At 43.4% G+C, this 14,076-nt stretch overlaps 1 protein-coding gene across 3 annotated transcripts in view; it reads right to left on the reverse strand.

Moving 5' to 3' along the window:
• Positions 1–14,076, reverse strand: part of SSH2 (slingshot protein phosphatase 2) — a 167,779-nt gene that overhangs the window by 25,397 nt on the left and 128,306 nt on the right. For all 3 annotated transcript variants that reach the window (XM_069945025.1, XM_069945024.1, XM_069945026.1), the window contains 2 exons: positions 4,418–4,521; positions 1,340–1,404 (listed from right to left, as the gene is read on the reverse strand). In XM_069945025.1, the coding sequence (XP_069801126.1) occupies positions 1,340–1,404; positions 4,418–4,521 (169 nt within the window). The remainder of the gene's footprint in view (positions 1–1,339; positions 1,405–4,417; positions 4,522–14,076) is intronic.

Raw genomic sequence — 14,076 nt, forward strand, 5'->3', positions numbered from 1 at the left:
GAAAGCAAATGTAAAATAAACCGCGCCAACCTATAACTCACATCAGGAGAGGGCGTATACATTTACAGCTAAGCTATTCCTGTGTCAGATCCCATGGTCACACAACTTCCTTGGCTAGAAGGAGGTTTTCCCAGATAGGTGATACATGTCTATCTACGGTGTTCAATTGCTAAGGGCCCCAACCAGTCAATAGGACAGGGGTCCTGTTGTGCCATCTCCGTCACTTGCAGCACAAACGCCTGACCAACAGCAATGAGGGGAGACAGGAGACACAGAACCTCCGTACCAGTGATCGGAGGGAAGGGGGGGGGGGGGGGGTTGTCAGTGATCGGACAATCATCATCATCTGTCCTGTGGATAGTTAATAAATATTGGCATGCGTTAGAGGGGCATCAGCAGAGAACTTGCTGATAATGCTATGAAGTTTGTGGGTTTTACCTGTTTTGAACCTGTTCATTCTTTGGACGGACGGCGGAATCGACAGAGTCTATGGCATGGGCGGAAATACACACGGCTGCCAGAGTCTGCAAGCGGGTGTGAGCTGCGGAACCCGCAACAAGTATTCTGTTGGGATTCCACAGTGCGCACGTACCCTTAAAGGTTAAATGAATCTAGCCCTATTGCACAGAAGGCACAGGGGATGAAGCTATGTCACTTACCCTTATCCTCAGCGCTGTTCCCGTGCAGTTAGTCGTTAAGGCCATTAGAAGCACTGCCTCCCCTTCTCTAACATTAATAATTGTAGCAGGCGGGGTTGGGCTGGATTGGCGATATGGGGGTGGGCAGTGCTCCTAACTGTCCCAATATACCATGGAGAAAACTACTAACTGCACCAGACAGGCCCCAAGGAAGATTAGACACATACCTTCCTCCTCAGAGTCTTCTGTGCAATAAGGACATATCAGCAGGTTAGATTCGTGTAACCTGCTGATAGTTCCCCTTTAATATTATGCTGTATTTTCTCAGTAACAATAGTCTATAAAGAAAGATACCAGGAAAATCCCAGCGGGTGTGGTTCTCCAAGTAAACTTTTCTATACACCGAATGAGCTTCTGAATAACCTTTGGCAAGCTCCGAGTGACTGCCTCAGCAGAAACGGCCACGTGAGACGAGCTTCAAAGCTTGTTATTTTATATGGGAATATCATATGAATGTGTACACCCTTCAGGCAGACATTCCTCTATGGTTTGTTATATGGCGTCGGCAGTAACTGTGCTCACATGTGATGGGTTAATGTTTACAGATGAGGATCATATCATTAATATACATTGGGTCCTAATAGATTAGTGCCAGGGGATAGGTCTTATGACCGGAGCAGAATCATCACCCACAGACTCACCAAACGGATGTTGTCCTCGGGGCGGAGGAGTGTGAACATGGCCTGGAGGTGTTGCTGAAGGTCCCCTAGAAGAACAGAGCATACAGCTATGTTATAACTTGTTAATTCCACAGGCAAAAATTACAGAGGAAAGAAACCAGCTACATACCATATACACAACCTGCACTAAGCAGGTGCACGTTTTAGTCACCGGCACCATTAAAGTTTTGTTACAGAGGTGAAAAGACATCACGTTAAATATTGTTTTGCGTGCAGAGTAACACACAATTATTATTTCTCCGGTAATCTCATCCTCAGATAAAAGAGCAAGGTCGTCGGAAAGGACAGAAACAAAGCCAAAGTATTTCCTCGGAAAAGCCTGTGTACCAGGGATAGTTGGCACAGCGCGTTCACATTGGGAACTATCTAAAAGTGGCGCTTTCATTGCACAATAGTGAGATTACATATCCTTAGGGATAGGTCCCTTTGGCCAACACAGCACGCTGCTGAAATGGATTATAGAGGATTATATATGTACGTCTTCAGTCCTGATGTAGTGTCGGAACGTTTACACATGTAAATAGCGGCTATTATATAGGACAATGAGTATAGATATAATCCATTAAAACCCAGCCATCAGCCTGGTGACAGCCGCGGTCAAAATAATGGATTCATGAGTTTCCTGTTGCTTATATGTTCACACTGAGGAATAGGGGAGGAATAGAAGTGGAAAGTTTTCTGCTTGAAATTCCTCGCCTAATCAGCTCTGGCAGAAAAGGCACAGAATTGAAGCAGAATTCAAGCCCCATCGACTTCTAAGCGGAATCTGCCCAAAGAATTGATGTCAATTCTTTGGGCAGAAAGCAGATCTGCGGCGGAACACTCTGCACAAAGTGGAGTCTGTAGGAAATTTTTAAGTGGAAGCCGCGCAATAATTTCCTGCAGACTCCACTTGAATTTCTACCCATAAAATAGGTACAATGGAATGTCCCATTGAGTTTAATGGGATTTCTACTCTTTTGCTCACACTGTGGAATTTTTGCGCAGAGTGTTCCGCCGCAGATCCGCTTTCTGCCCAAAGAAGTGACATTAATTCTTTGGGCAGATTCCGCTATAGAAGTCGATGGGGCTTGAATTCTGCTTCAATTTTGTGCCTTTTCTGCCAGAGCTGATTAGGCGAGGAATTTCAAGCAGAAAACTTTCCACTTCCATTCCTCACCTATTCCTCAGTGTGAACAATAGAGTAGAAATCCCATTAAACTCAATGGGACATTGCACTGTACCTATTTTATGGGCGGAATTTTAAGTGAAGTCTGCAGCAAATTATTGCGCAGATTCCACTTTAAGTGCCTCAATGTAAACATACCCTAGCTCTGTAGAGATTGTTGTAACCAATAAGCTTCTGTTCTGTTGCCACATCAATAGGAAAAACTTCTGACGTGTCACAGACAGGTCAAACTTTTCGTTCAGGCAGCGTCTAAGTGCTGAGACCCCTACCTATCACTAGAATGAACAGGGAGAGGACAGCTAGGTGCTTCTTTAGTAATCTCCCTCCTTGAAGAAGATGGGCTTCAGAGACTAGAGAAGCACTTAGCCAACCACTTCTTCCCAACTGTTTTAGCGATTGCTGTAGAAACATTGCACACTACCAATTCCATAGCATGCTTTAAAAAAAAAAAAAAATAATAATTTGTGGCAGACTTTTACCACTTCCAACATAGAAAATAGAGTCCGCATCAAAAGCAGATTCCCAGCTTAAATGTTCAGTCGCGTGTGTGGACCAGACCCAAGGCACAAGCTTGTGTGTGTAAATACACGAGAAATTACTTTCCCAGGAGAAACTACATAATCCAAAATGGTTAATTATAGAATATATACATCAAAGCCGAAGCTTATAAATAGAGCAATTGTGCCCGACAGAGTCCAGGTAAGCACGTCCTGGATTTATTAGTAATTGTCTGGCGAGTTTACAGTGTGGCTATAGGATAATGGAAAGGCCTTTGTTCGGAGTCTCTGGTTGTGCTGTACTTTTCCATCATGCTAACTATTGTTGTATCATGTACTGTATGTCACAATGGTAAAAAAAAAAAAAAAAAAAAAAAAAAAGGAACAAAAGCAGAACAAAACATTAATAAATTAGATTTTCTTGTAAAACCAGTTCTCCGCAAACAGGGCTTTAACTTTCACCATGTTACGGTGCTCCACTAACCGATTTACTGCAAGGATGATGCATGCACAATATTTATGGGGTGATAAAATGACTCCCTAACATGTGAATGGGGGCTACTAGGTGCCATGTCCCAACTTAGTTCCAATTCTTACGCTGTGTCACAAGATTTATCATGCTGCTTTCAAAGGAAGAATTATTGCTGATAAATAGAGATGAGCACGTTCTTCCCCCGCTCGCTGCCTGTGATATCACACGCACAGACAGTGAGTTTGGAGGAGCAAGGAGCAGCTGTCCAATTGGTCTTTAGATTGTTTGGGCTGCCCATTGAAGTCTGTGGTTTCTGCTGCCATCTCTCCTTTTACAGGGGGCAATGAGCAGCAAACAGCATTGTGATCTTTCAGCATGTTGAAAGTCCACAATCAGCAGACATTGCGCATGTCTGATGATGGTTGCCTTTCAATTTGCTATTACATAGAACGATTATCGGCCTGTAATCAGCCAAGTAAGGCCAACAATCGTTTTATTTTTTTTTTTTTATTTATTTATTTATTTTTCTTCTTAGGAATTGGCCAGCAGCAGCATCTCTCATGTATTAGGCAATGACTGACAGCAGAAGAGGGCTTGAGCTGTGTAATGAATGACAATCTACAATAGGGATGGGGAACCTTCAGCCCTCCAGCTGTTGCAAAACTACCTTAGCTTTGGCTGCCCAGGCATGATGGGAATTGTAGTTTTCCAACAGCTGGAGGTTCCCCATCCCTGATCTACAAGATCGTCTCTCATTTACAGCATATGGGTTGGGCTGTGTAATAGGGCCATTATTACCCAACATACAGAACAAAAGCAGCTAACAAACTCCCTATAAATGTTCCCTATGCAACGTGTTCATAAAACATCCAGTTCTAGAACGGACAGAAATGAGCACTTACCTGCATGCTTATTGCGCCTATGGCTGGTTCTTGGGGTAGATGAGCCATTTCCACGTGGAAGGAATAAGGCAGCACCTTTCACTGTCAGGAAACTTTCACTGATGCTGTAAAGAAAAAAAACGAACCATTAAAACTACAATATAGCGAGAAAGTGATCACATTTTATTGACAAGTCACATGGATTTTCAGAACATAGATGCCCCCCCTGGGACCTATACAGCCCATAGAACACGTGTCAAACTTGCAGCAGCCCAACTATTGCAAAACTACAATTCCCATCAGGTCTGGACAGGTCTTTAGCCATCCAGACCTGATGGGAATTGTAGTTTTGCAACACCAGGAGGGCCTGAGTTTGACAGCACTGCCATAAAGCGTCGCGTCTGCCAATCAGCTGACAACCATCTCCCTTGGTTTGGATAAGGAGGAGGAGGTGGTGAGCAGCTGACGCATCTCCGGAAGTTCTTATCTTCTGGGAAAATAAAATAGGATCATACATGCTGAATTCCAATCTAATGCTATCCTTGTTTCACCCATTGTTGAATCACTCCATAGTAGTTATAAAGTTTTGTTCCGCAATACAGTAAAAACCTGCTGCAAAAGAGGGACAGAAAGGTCAATAGTTGTTGAAGTTAATAAAGCGCTTGTAAAGTATGTGAACACCCCGACAGCACGCAGACGCTCAGCCCGGCAGATGGATGGATGCTCCGCAGGCAGGGCTGTGCTGCAGCATGTCAGGTATTTAGGGCCCTGACAGTGAACTGCACAGCTGCCCGGGATCACACAGTAACCGGGACCTGTCACAGCACTTTCTATACTAATCTCAGGGAAAATCTCGGTTATGCATCACATTCACTGGAAATCCCATAAACCGCAGCAGGTGCTGCTACAAGAACACAGAACCACTCAATGCAAGAAAAAGACGTCTAGAAACGGTCATTACTGTAAACCTGTCCGCTTTTAATTGTCTACAATAAACCTGGCCCCTGTAAATATTAACCCCTGCACTGCCTTTAGAAAAGTGGCTTGGAAGAAAAAGTTGGACAATGACTAATAAGGCTGGGTTTTTGTAATTTTTTTTTCCCATCATTCGGTTTATGCAAAAAACAGATGCATTTGTGTGCATCAGTATTTCTATTGACCTCCATTATAACAAAAGAAACGGATCAAAAACATTCTTTTTTTAGCGTACACAAAAATGTTGTTGACCACGCTTTTGTGTACCTTAAAAAAAATAAAAAAAAAGGAATTTTGATCAGTTTCTTTTAATGACAGAAGTCAATGACAAATACATCTGTTTTTCTGTCCGTTTTTTTGTAAAAACGGATGAAAACAACAGTAGTGTTAACCCAGCCTAATGCCTTTATTGAGAGCGGAGGCATTCATTTCTGATATTACCGATATCATGGCTAGATCACACAGATTTTGATGCAGGTTCCCAGAGCAGAATTAGGGGACAAAAAATGGTATTGGTTATGCTAAAGCAGGGGTAGGGAACCTTCGGTCCTCAAGCTGCTGCAAAACTACAATCCCCATCATGCCTGGACAGCCAAAGCTTTAGCTGTCTAGGCATGATGGGAATTGTAGTTTTGCAACAGCTGGAGACCCACAGGTTCCCCATCCCGGTGCTAAGGCTACAAGGTGACTTTTGCCAAGACATGGGTCACATGGCCAAAGATTGCCAAGTTGCACGGCAATAAATGGAAGTGACATGACCATGATCAGAAAGGCATCCTGGATGGATTTCTAGGGATCATTAAGTTAGTTTCGCCAACGTGCAACATGACCCTATTCACTTTCATGGTCTGTGATTTGTGATGTCACGAGGGTCTGTAGGAGAGCAGTGAGCTGTAACGGCAGCCATATTGGCGCTCTCCAGCCTTCTCTACTTATAAGGTGTAAACAAGGAGTTAAATGTTCAGGTTTGTCCTGAATTCTTGCTTATATGCTTTGATATGGTTTCAAATTAAAGCGATTTAACAAGACGGCAATTAGTAGGTATAAAGTTTCCACTTCCCCATGTAAAGAACAAATAAATAAGACAGACACCTGGGCTTTTATAATACATCTCCGGTGCCAACTCTGCTCCCGTAACCCTCGCTTCAACCCACAGCAGAACGGGCACAGGCCCAAGAGTGATGCCTTTCCGCAACACACTAAGAGAAAGAGGAAACCACGTTAATATTGCTAAACATTGTGAGAAGCTTCTAGGCTGTGTGATCTGCCGAATTACATGTGTGAAGCGTCCAGCTGGGGAGGAAGTGATGCAGGATGACGATAAGACGGCCTCGCCGGGGAGCCTTCCTATTACCAGACACCGCAACAACAAAGATGGTGAAATATCAGCTCCCATCAAACACAGCAACCTATATACCGGCATATGTCCAGCAACAGATAAAGTAGGCAATAACAACCCAATGTACAAATAGCAGTAAGATCTGGAGCGAATAGGAGTACCTGGCTGGTAGCTAGTTAGATAGCTATAGAAGAGTAAGGGAGTATTACTACCGTAACTAACAAGGTGCCCGCCCATTCAGCTTGTTACCCTCTATCCTGAGCATTTTAAAGGGGTACTCCGGCGAAAATCTTTTTCTTCCAAATCAATTACTTTCAGAAAGTTATATAGATTTCTAATTTACTTCTATTTAAGTCTTCCCATACTTAGCTGCTGTATGTCCTGCAGGAAGGGGTGTATTCTCTCCAATCTGACAGTGCTCTCTGCTGCCACCTCTGTCCACGTCAGGAACTGGTCAGAGCAGCAGCAAATCCCCACAGAAAACCTGGACACTTCCTGGTCATGGACAAAGTTGGCAGCAGAGAACATTGTGTCAGATTGGAAAGAAAAAAAAAAAACACTTCCTGTAGGACATACAGCAGCTGATAGGTATGGGAAGACTTTAGATTTGTAATTTATTTCTATTTAAAAATCTCAACTTCCTGATATATTGGTGGAAAGACATTGATCATACATAAGGCAACCACAATGCTCCATTCTTCAGTGAGAAGGTAGCGTGAGAAAATTATATTTTGTTCTTCTGCAGAAATGAAGATAAGCAGATGATCGTCCCGTTTCCTCTCTGAAGGATAACTTGGCTTACAGGCTTTTCTCAACACCTTTCCTGGGCTCTTCCTGTGTCGGTAGAAAATTCTGGACCATGTCACGGGGGGCCCCAGATGTAGTAAAAGGATATCAGTGTAGACCAAGGGTGTAAAACTCAAGCCCTCTAGCTGTTGCAAAACTACAATTCCCATCTTGCCTGGACAGCCAAAGCTAAAGCTTTGGCTGTCCAGGCATGATGGGGATTGTAGTTTTGCAACAGGAGAAGAGCCTGAGATTGACACCCCTGGTGTAGAAGATAGTATGCATCACAGAGGAGAATATGACAAACAATCCATCAGGAATCTGGCTTTGGGGTTACGCTAGATTATGTATGACAGCTATAGCCATTACTAGGTCAGGCCCACACAGGGCAGAAATCCACAGGTAAAAACCTGCTGCAGCACATCCATAAGGCTGTGTACCCATATGCATGTGTCTACTACCACATCGCGTGCAGCCATTACAGAACGGAAGGAAGCCTGGTTTCAGGTGCCTGTCTGTGGCAATGCAACCCAATGTGTGAATTTACCCTTTCAGCAAGTGCACACAAGGAGGAAAAACACTGCAGTTTATCCAGCGCTACAAAAACATGGCTACTTTCTTCTAGAGACAGTTTCCAGTTTGGGTACGGGTTTTGTAACTCCGTTTCATTGAAGTGAATGGAGCTTAATTGCAAACCGCACCTGACCTGGAGACTAGAGCTGTGCTGTCTCTGGAAGAAAGTGGCCATGTTTTTGTAGTGCTGGATAACCCCTTTAAAAAAACAAACCTGCTGCAAAATCCATACGTGCAAAGAACAGTAAAGACGTAAGGGGGTGAAATGATTTGAGGGACGCAGCCTCCTGTGCAGGGATTATGGAAGAGTGAGCAGAACACTTGAGCGTGGGAACAGCGTTCAGCCGAGAACGTATATTTGCATGAAACATCTGTGAACCAGAGACCTCAGCATGTGTGCAAGGATTAAGAGGGCAGCGCTGTACATTAACCCCAGAGTGACGGAAGGCTGAGAGATACCCAGGCCTAATAAAAAAAGCCTGAAGCCATGCTGTACTTATCTGCAGGTAACATACGCATTTAACACATACACATAAAATAAGGATAAAACTCTGTATAGTGAAATTTACTATATTAAACCCATTCAGCAGTATACCCCTGTACTGATTCCAGAAATAAATTGTAATCTGCACAAAACAAATACTATTTATACACCTATATACAATGACCTACACTGTGTCAAGGATTGCCCATAATAATAACCAGGATTACATTCTGGGTGGTCAGACTGGGTGCTACGGGCACTTACATTCACTATACATAATCAAGTCTGCCAAAAATGCCAGCTTAGGGATCTCAGGGATCATATAAGACATGAGATGTTCACATCTACGTCAGAGGCTTTGATGCTTTTCTGTTCATCTGCTCGGCGATTGAAGAATAAAAAAACAAAAAAAAAACAATACAGTGCTGCACAATGGACAACAGGGCCTAATAAACCCCACTGACTCTAATGGGGACCGATGGATTTCGGTCCTGATGTCCACTATTGAATTGCACAGAATTTTGAACAGAATCCGCAACAGAGGCTGCCAGATGTCCAGGGAAAGAAGTGGGCATATTGGGTTTCAACAGTTTGGCGTCGGCCTTCCCCCAATTCAGAATATATGGAAGCCCAATAAGCGTGCACGTGTAGGTAAGGATCCAGAAACAAAAATTAAAAAGGGGTTATCCAGCGCTACAGAAACATGGCCACTTTCTTCCAGAGACAGCACCTCTATAAGACATGTATGGCCATCTTTACACAAGAGTACCGCATGGCAATACACCAGTTTATTATAGCAATGTAACACTCAATGCCATACTTGCAGGTGAACACTTGTTGTTTGTGCTTCTTTTCATCCCATATACCTTAAGTCTATAGGTCATTGTCAGTCATGGAGGACAGTCGGCCATATTTCTCAGAGACACAGTGAGGAAATTCTCATAACAATGCTCCTCAGTGTAATGGAGGCCACAGACATCAAAGCCCGATGACTAGTTACGCCCTCTCCCCTTCATGAATAGACAAGCCGCAGCATCATGAATAGGATTACAGTACGCAAACCGCAAAATGGCTGACAGATAGTATGTAGTAAACAAGGAGGCCCATAGCCCGCTCCTTCCCGCTCTGTTACTATATTTAAAGCAGAAGACATTAAAATATTTAGCATTTTCATACAGGGCTGGCCTTCACAAAAACAGCTGTGGGGGTCACAAGCCGAAAAATCATCATCATGGAACAAAGCGAGGAGGTCAGTCACATGTACGAGGCTCTCATCCCGGATACATGACTGAGACGTGAACCACTGAGACTGGAAAGATGGCGCAATCTTACAGGACTGTGGGGAGTGACAGAAACTACATGTGACTACCACATTATTGGTATTTTTTACTATCCTTACTGGTTTGTAATGGTCGAATTTCCAGTCAGAATAATAAAAGAGACAACAATGCACTGGTCATCATAAGCCAAGTAAGTAAAATACCACATATTCTCATCTAGTTTTACTATTAAAAAAATTAGGTTATAAAGCAAACATTCTCAATTTTGTTATGGCTGGGTGAGAAACCAATATGGCGACCACTAGGGTTTTCCACATTCATGAATAGTTTAAAGCAGGCGTATGGAACTTGCGGCCCTCAGTCCCATGACAAACTACAATTCCCCATCATGCCTGGACAGCCAAAGTGAAGAAGGCCTCAAGTTTCACATCCCTGCTTTAAAATGTACAGATTATATAGGCCCAGGTTTATCAAAGGATGTAAAATATACACTGGTGTAACTGTCCATAGCAACCAATCACAGCCCAGCTTTCACTTTACCAGAGCTGTAGTTGCTATGGGCCAAAGCTGTGGTTGGTTGCTATGGGCCAATATCTGAATTTGTGAGGTAAAATCTGCCACGTATCAAGCTCCCCTTTAAATTTTGCATGCCGAATGGAAAGACGACAGTTCAACGGAGTTGAGGAAACTTCTCAGAGTATTTCTCCTGCACAAAACTAACATGCCGGAGCTCTGAGCATTTAGTGTAAAGTGGCCAGCTGGCGTCCAGCAACGCCATCTCTGTCAGAACATTTATGCAGCCTTTCTATGCAAGCGGCAGGGCGTCTACTGTAAGCAGACGGAGAGATTGCCTGAGGTCAATATACTGTCCCCTTTCCATATTAGTCAAGTGTAGACAACACTATATTTAGCCGCGGTATGTCCGCTACTTGCCAGCTGAAAAAAGAACCAAGCCCCCCCTTTGACTTTGTCTGAATTAGGTAGTGGACCGTCCAGCTCTCAGGAATGGAAGAGGAGATGAATACCGAATAAGTACTGAAAAAGCTGGATGTGCGGACTGTCTAGGGTCGCAGTCAAGTCTATCGTTTGCAGACTCTTTATAGCCGTCGCTGCCTCCAGAAGCCGATTCACACCTACTGGGAAGGCTGGGAGCACATGGGGACTATGTAACATTTACACCTTCATTTAGAGAGTAGTATTTATAGTGCATCGCACTGACTAGCACATGGACTAACATACATAATAAAATGCACCACCTAAACAAAGCCTGTAAGGCTGGGTTCACACTGCGTTTTTGCAGTCTGTTTTATGGGGAAAAACAAAGCAAAAAAAATAATAAAAAAAATGGATGCAATTGTGTGCAATCCGCTTGGATCAGTTTTTCCATTGATAGAAATATTGGTTAATGGTGCGTTCACACGTACAGGATCTGCAGCTGATTTTCTGCAGCAGATTTCATTTAAATAACTGAACACAGCATCAAATCTGCTGCAGATCTGCTGCAGATCCTGTAGGTGTGAACGCACCCTAAAAGGGAATTTGCAAACCACATGGACTGTTTGAAAAACAAAATTCCACTGGTTTATGCATAGTGTGAAGCCTGAGGGGGCGGGGCATGTTATGCATACGCATGTGTCCTGCTCCACCCTTTCCACAGGGTCCACAAATCACTGGCACCAGTTGATTTGAAAGAAAAAAGTTTTTGGTAAACTTTAATAACCTGCAAACTTTTCGCGTAGATCAGATTGGGAAATGGAGTTCTAATAGCTTAACTTGTACCACAAACTAACGTGTATTGACCATCAGGGGTAATTTAGTGAGTATCTCAAGGAGCTCCCCAACCCCCATCACACCACTAAAGGAGTGTAGAAGCAAAACACAATACTCTATGGCTTCTCCTTACAAAAGACATAATGGCGGTCACCAGCCCACCAGGCTCCTTTCATCAATACATCTAGAGGGTAGAACAATGGCTGCCGATCAGCTGGAAAGATATCCCAGAATGGGACCTTCTGAGGAGATAAACCATGTTAGGTCAACAGGCTCTCCAACCACTGTCATGCTACAACACTTTCACCGACAAGCCAAACAAGCCATCAATCACCTTTAACATACAAAGCTGCTCCTTCTACCGGTATGTACTGTATATCCAGCACTCAACGATTCACCTGTAAAGAGTCTATCATGCAAAAACAACACAAAAGTATAAAAAAAACAAAGTCATCAAACCTACAGAGCGGAATTGTGCAACGCTCAACTCCGCAAGAGGACAAGAAGATTGACTCCACTTCCTAAGGTCACGGCTGTCACTTACCTGGAGAACTGAAAGATGCCGTCACTTACTGCATGAAGAAAAAACATGACAGAGATCATCGTGAGACAAAATAAAATCAGCCTGGATGAGAACAGGACTTATAATGTGATAAGACACCACAAGGGTTTCTATATGTGGGTGACGGGATGTGAATATTTACTGTCTTGGGGCCAGAATGAATAGCGGCCTACACCTATTGTCCATTGTGCTCCGCCATCTGATCTGCTTATCATGCACAATTCTTGTGTCCATCAACAGATTCCTTGTGTCGACGGCTCATAGACCAACTCTAATCGCGTCTTACAAGTTTATGACTATCTGAGGCCAAGTGCCAGGGATCCAGCCAGGTGAAAAACAAAAAAATAAACTATACGGTTAATAAATAACCAGAAAACAAATTGTAGATGTGTAAACCTGTGCGGCGGCGTGGGGAGCCGACCATATGGTTATTACAGGAGCAGCTAATGCTATGAGTTTACTGCCGGAGCCAGGGGTCAGCTCACCCCCGTACACACAGGTCACACTTATACCAAGGAGATTTATGGACCATCTAATTCTGCCTGTTTAGGGTCAGCTTTACATAAACTGATAAACCTATAATGCACTATAAGGGTATAAACCCACACACCGTATACGCAGCAGATACGCAACAAATACGCAGCACATTTGATGGTGCAGATTTGATGCTGTGTTCAGTTATTTAGATCTAATCTGCTGCGTGTTTGCTGCGTGTCGCAGCAGTAAATACGATGCGTATACGGTGTGTGGGTTTATATCCTAAAAGTCACTTTCAGGGTATAAACACACACACACCGTATACGCAGTGTATTTACTGCTGCGATACGCAGCAAATACGCAGCAGATTAGATCTAACTGAACACAGCATCAAATCTGCTGCAGATCTGCTGCGTATACGGTGTGTGTTTGTACCCTCATAGTGTTACGTTTGCATGTAAGCTTGATGCACAAATGACCCCCTGCAAAACATTTAAAGAAAAAAAAACAACTTTTGAAATGTCAAAACTTTTGAGCAGTCAGGGGTCTGGGTGTTCATACTCCTTCCAATCATTAGCAATAGCTGAAAGGAGCACCCAGCCGAGCTCTTCTCTCCCCAGCTTACTGCACTCTCTATCTCCCTGCAGGAGATGGACTCCATAGACTTATGGACTCTTAAAGGGGTAGTTCACAAAAAAATATTTTAAAAACTGGTGTAAGATTTATAAATTACATCTATTGAGAAATCTCAAGTGTTCCCATATTTATCAGCTGCTGAATGTCCGGCAGGAAGTGGTGTATTCTTTCCAGTCGGACACAGTGCTCTCTGCTGCCTCCTCTGTCCATCTCAGGAACTGTACAGGGCAGGAGCAAATCCCCATAGAAAAGATCTCCTGCTCTCCAGACCAGAAAGAATATACCACTTCCTGATGGACATACAGCACCTGATAAGTACTGGAAGACTAGATTTTTTTTTTATTAAAAGTAAATTACATATCTCTGTCACAAATTGATTTGAAAGCATTTTTTTTTAGTGAATTACCCCTTGAAGGTACTTTTACACAGGGCAACTATGGTCCAGAAGCGTTGCTAGAAACCCTCCTTCGGCCAATAATCGTGTAAAAGTGTCAGCGATCAGGAGTGGGATAATGCCCGCTCGTTGGCTGATGTGCGGCTTTAAAACATATTGCTATTGGTCACACATGTCCTGTGTAAACGGGGGAGGCAGTCGTTAACACCCCGGCCCCGACTAATACAAACTTGTAGGTTAGAAGTTTTTTTTTTTTTTTTTAAAAGAGACAGTGCCCATTTACATTTTTCTTTCTCCGAAACTCGTCCTCCTTAAGTGAGCTATAGCTCCCAACTTCACATTGTAGCTCTGCTAGGTAACAGGTTCCCAGCAAAGTTCCCTGTCAATAACAAAGTGCTAAAAAT

This window comes from Dendropsophus ebraccatus, chromosome 11, assembly GCF_027789765.1.
Source record: "Dendropsophus ebraccatus isolate aDenEbr1 chromosome 11, aDenEbr1.pat, whole genome shotgun sequence".
Classification (NCBI taxonomy): Eukaryota; Metazoa; Chordata; class Amphibia; order Anura; family Hylidae; genus Dendropsophus; species Dendropsophus ebraccatus.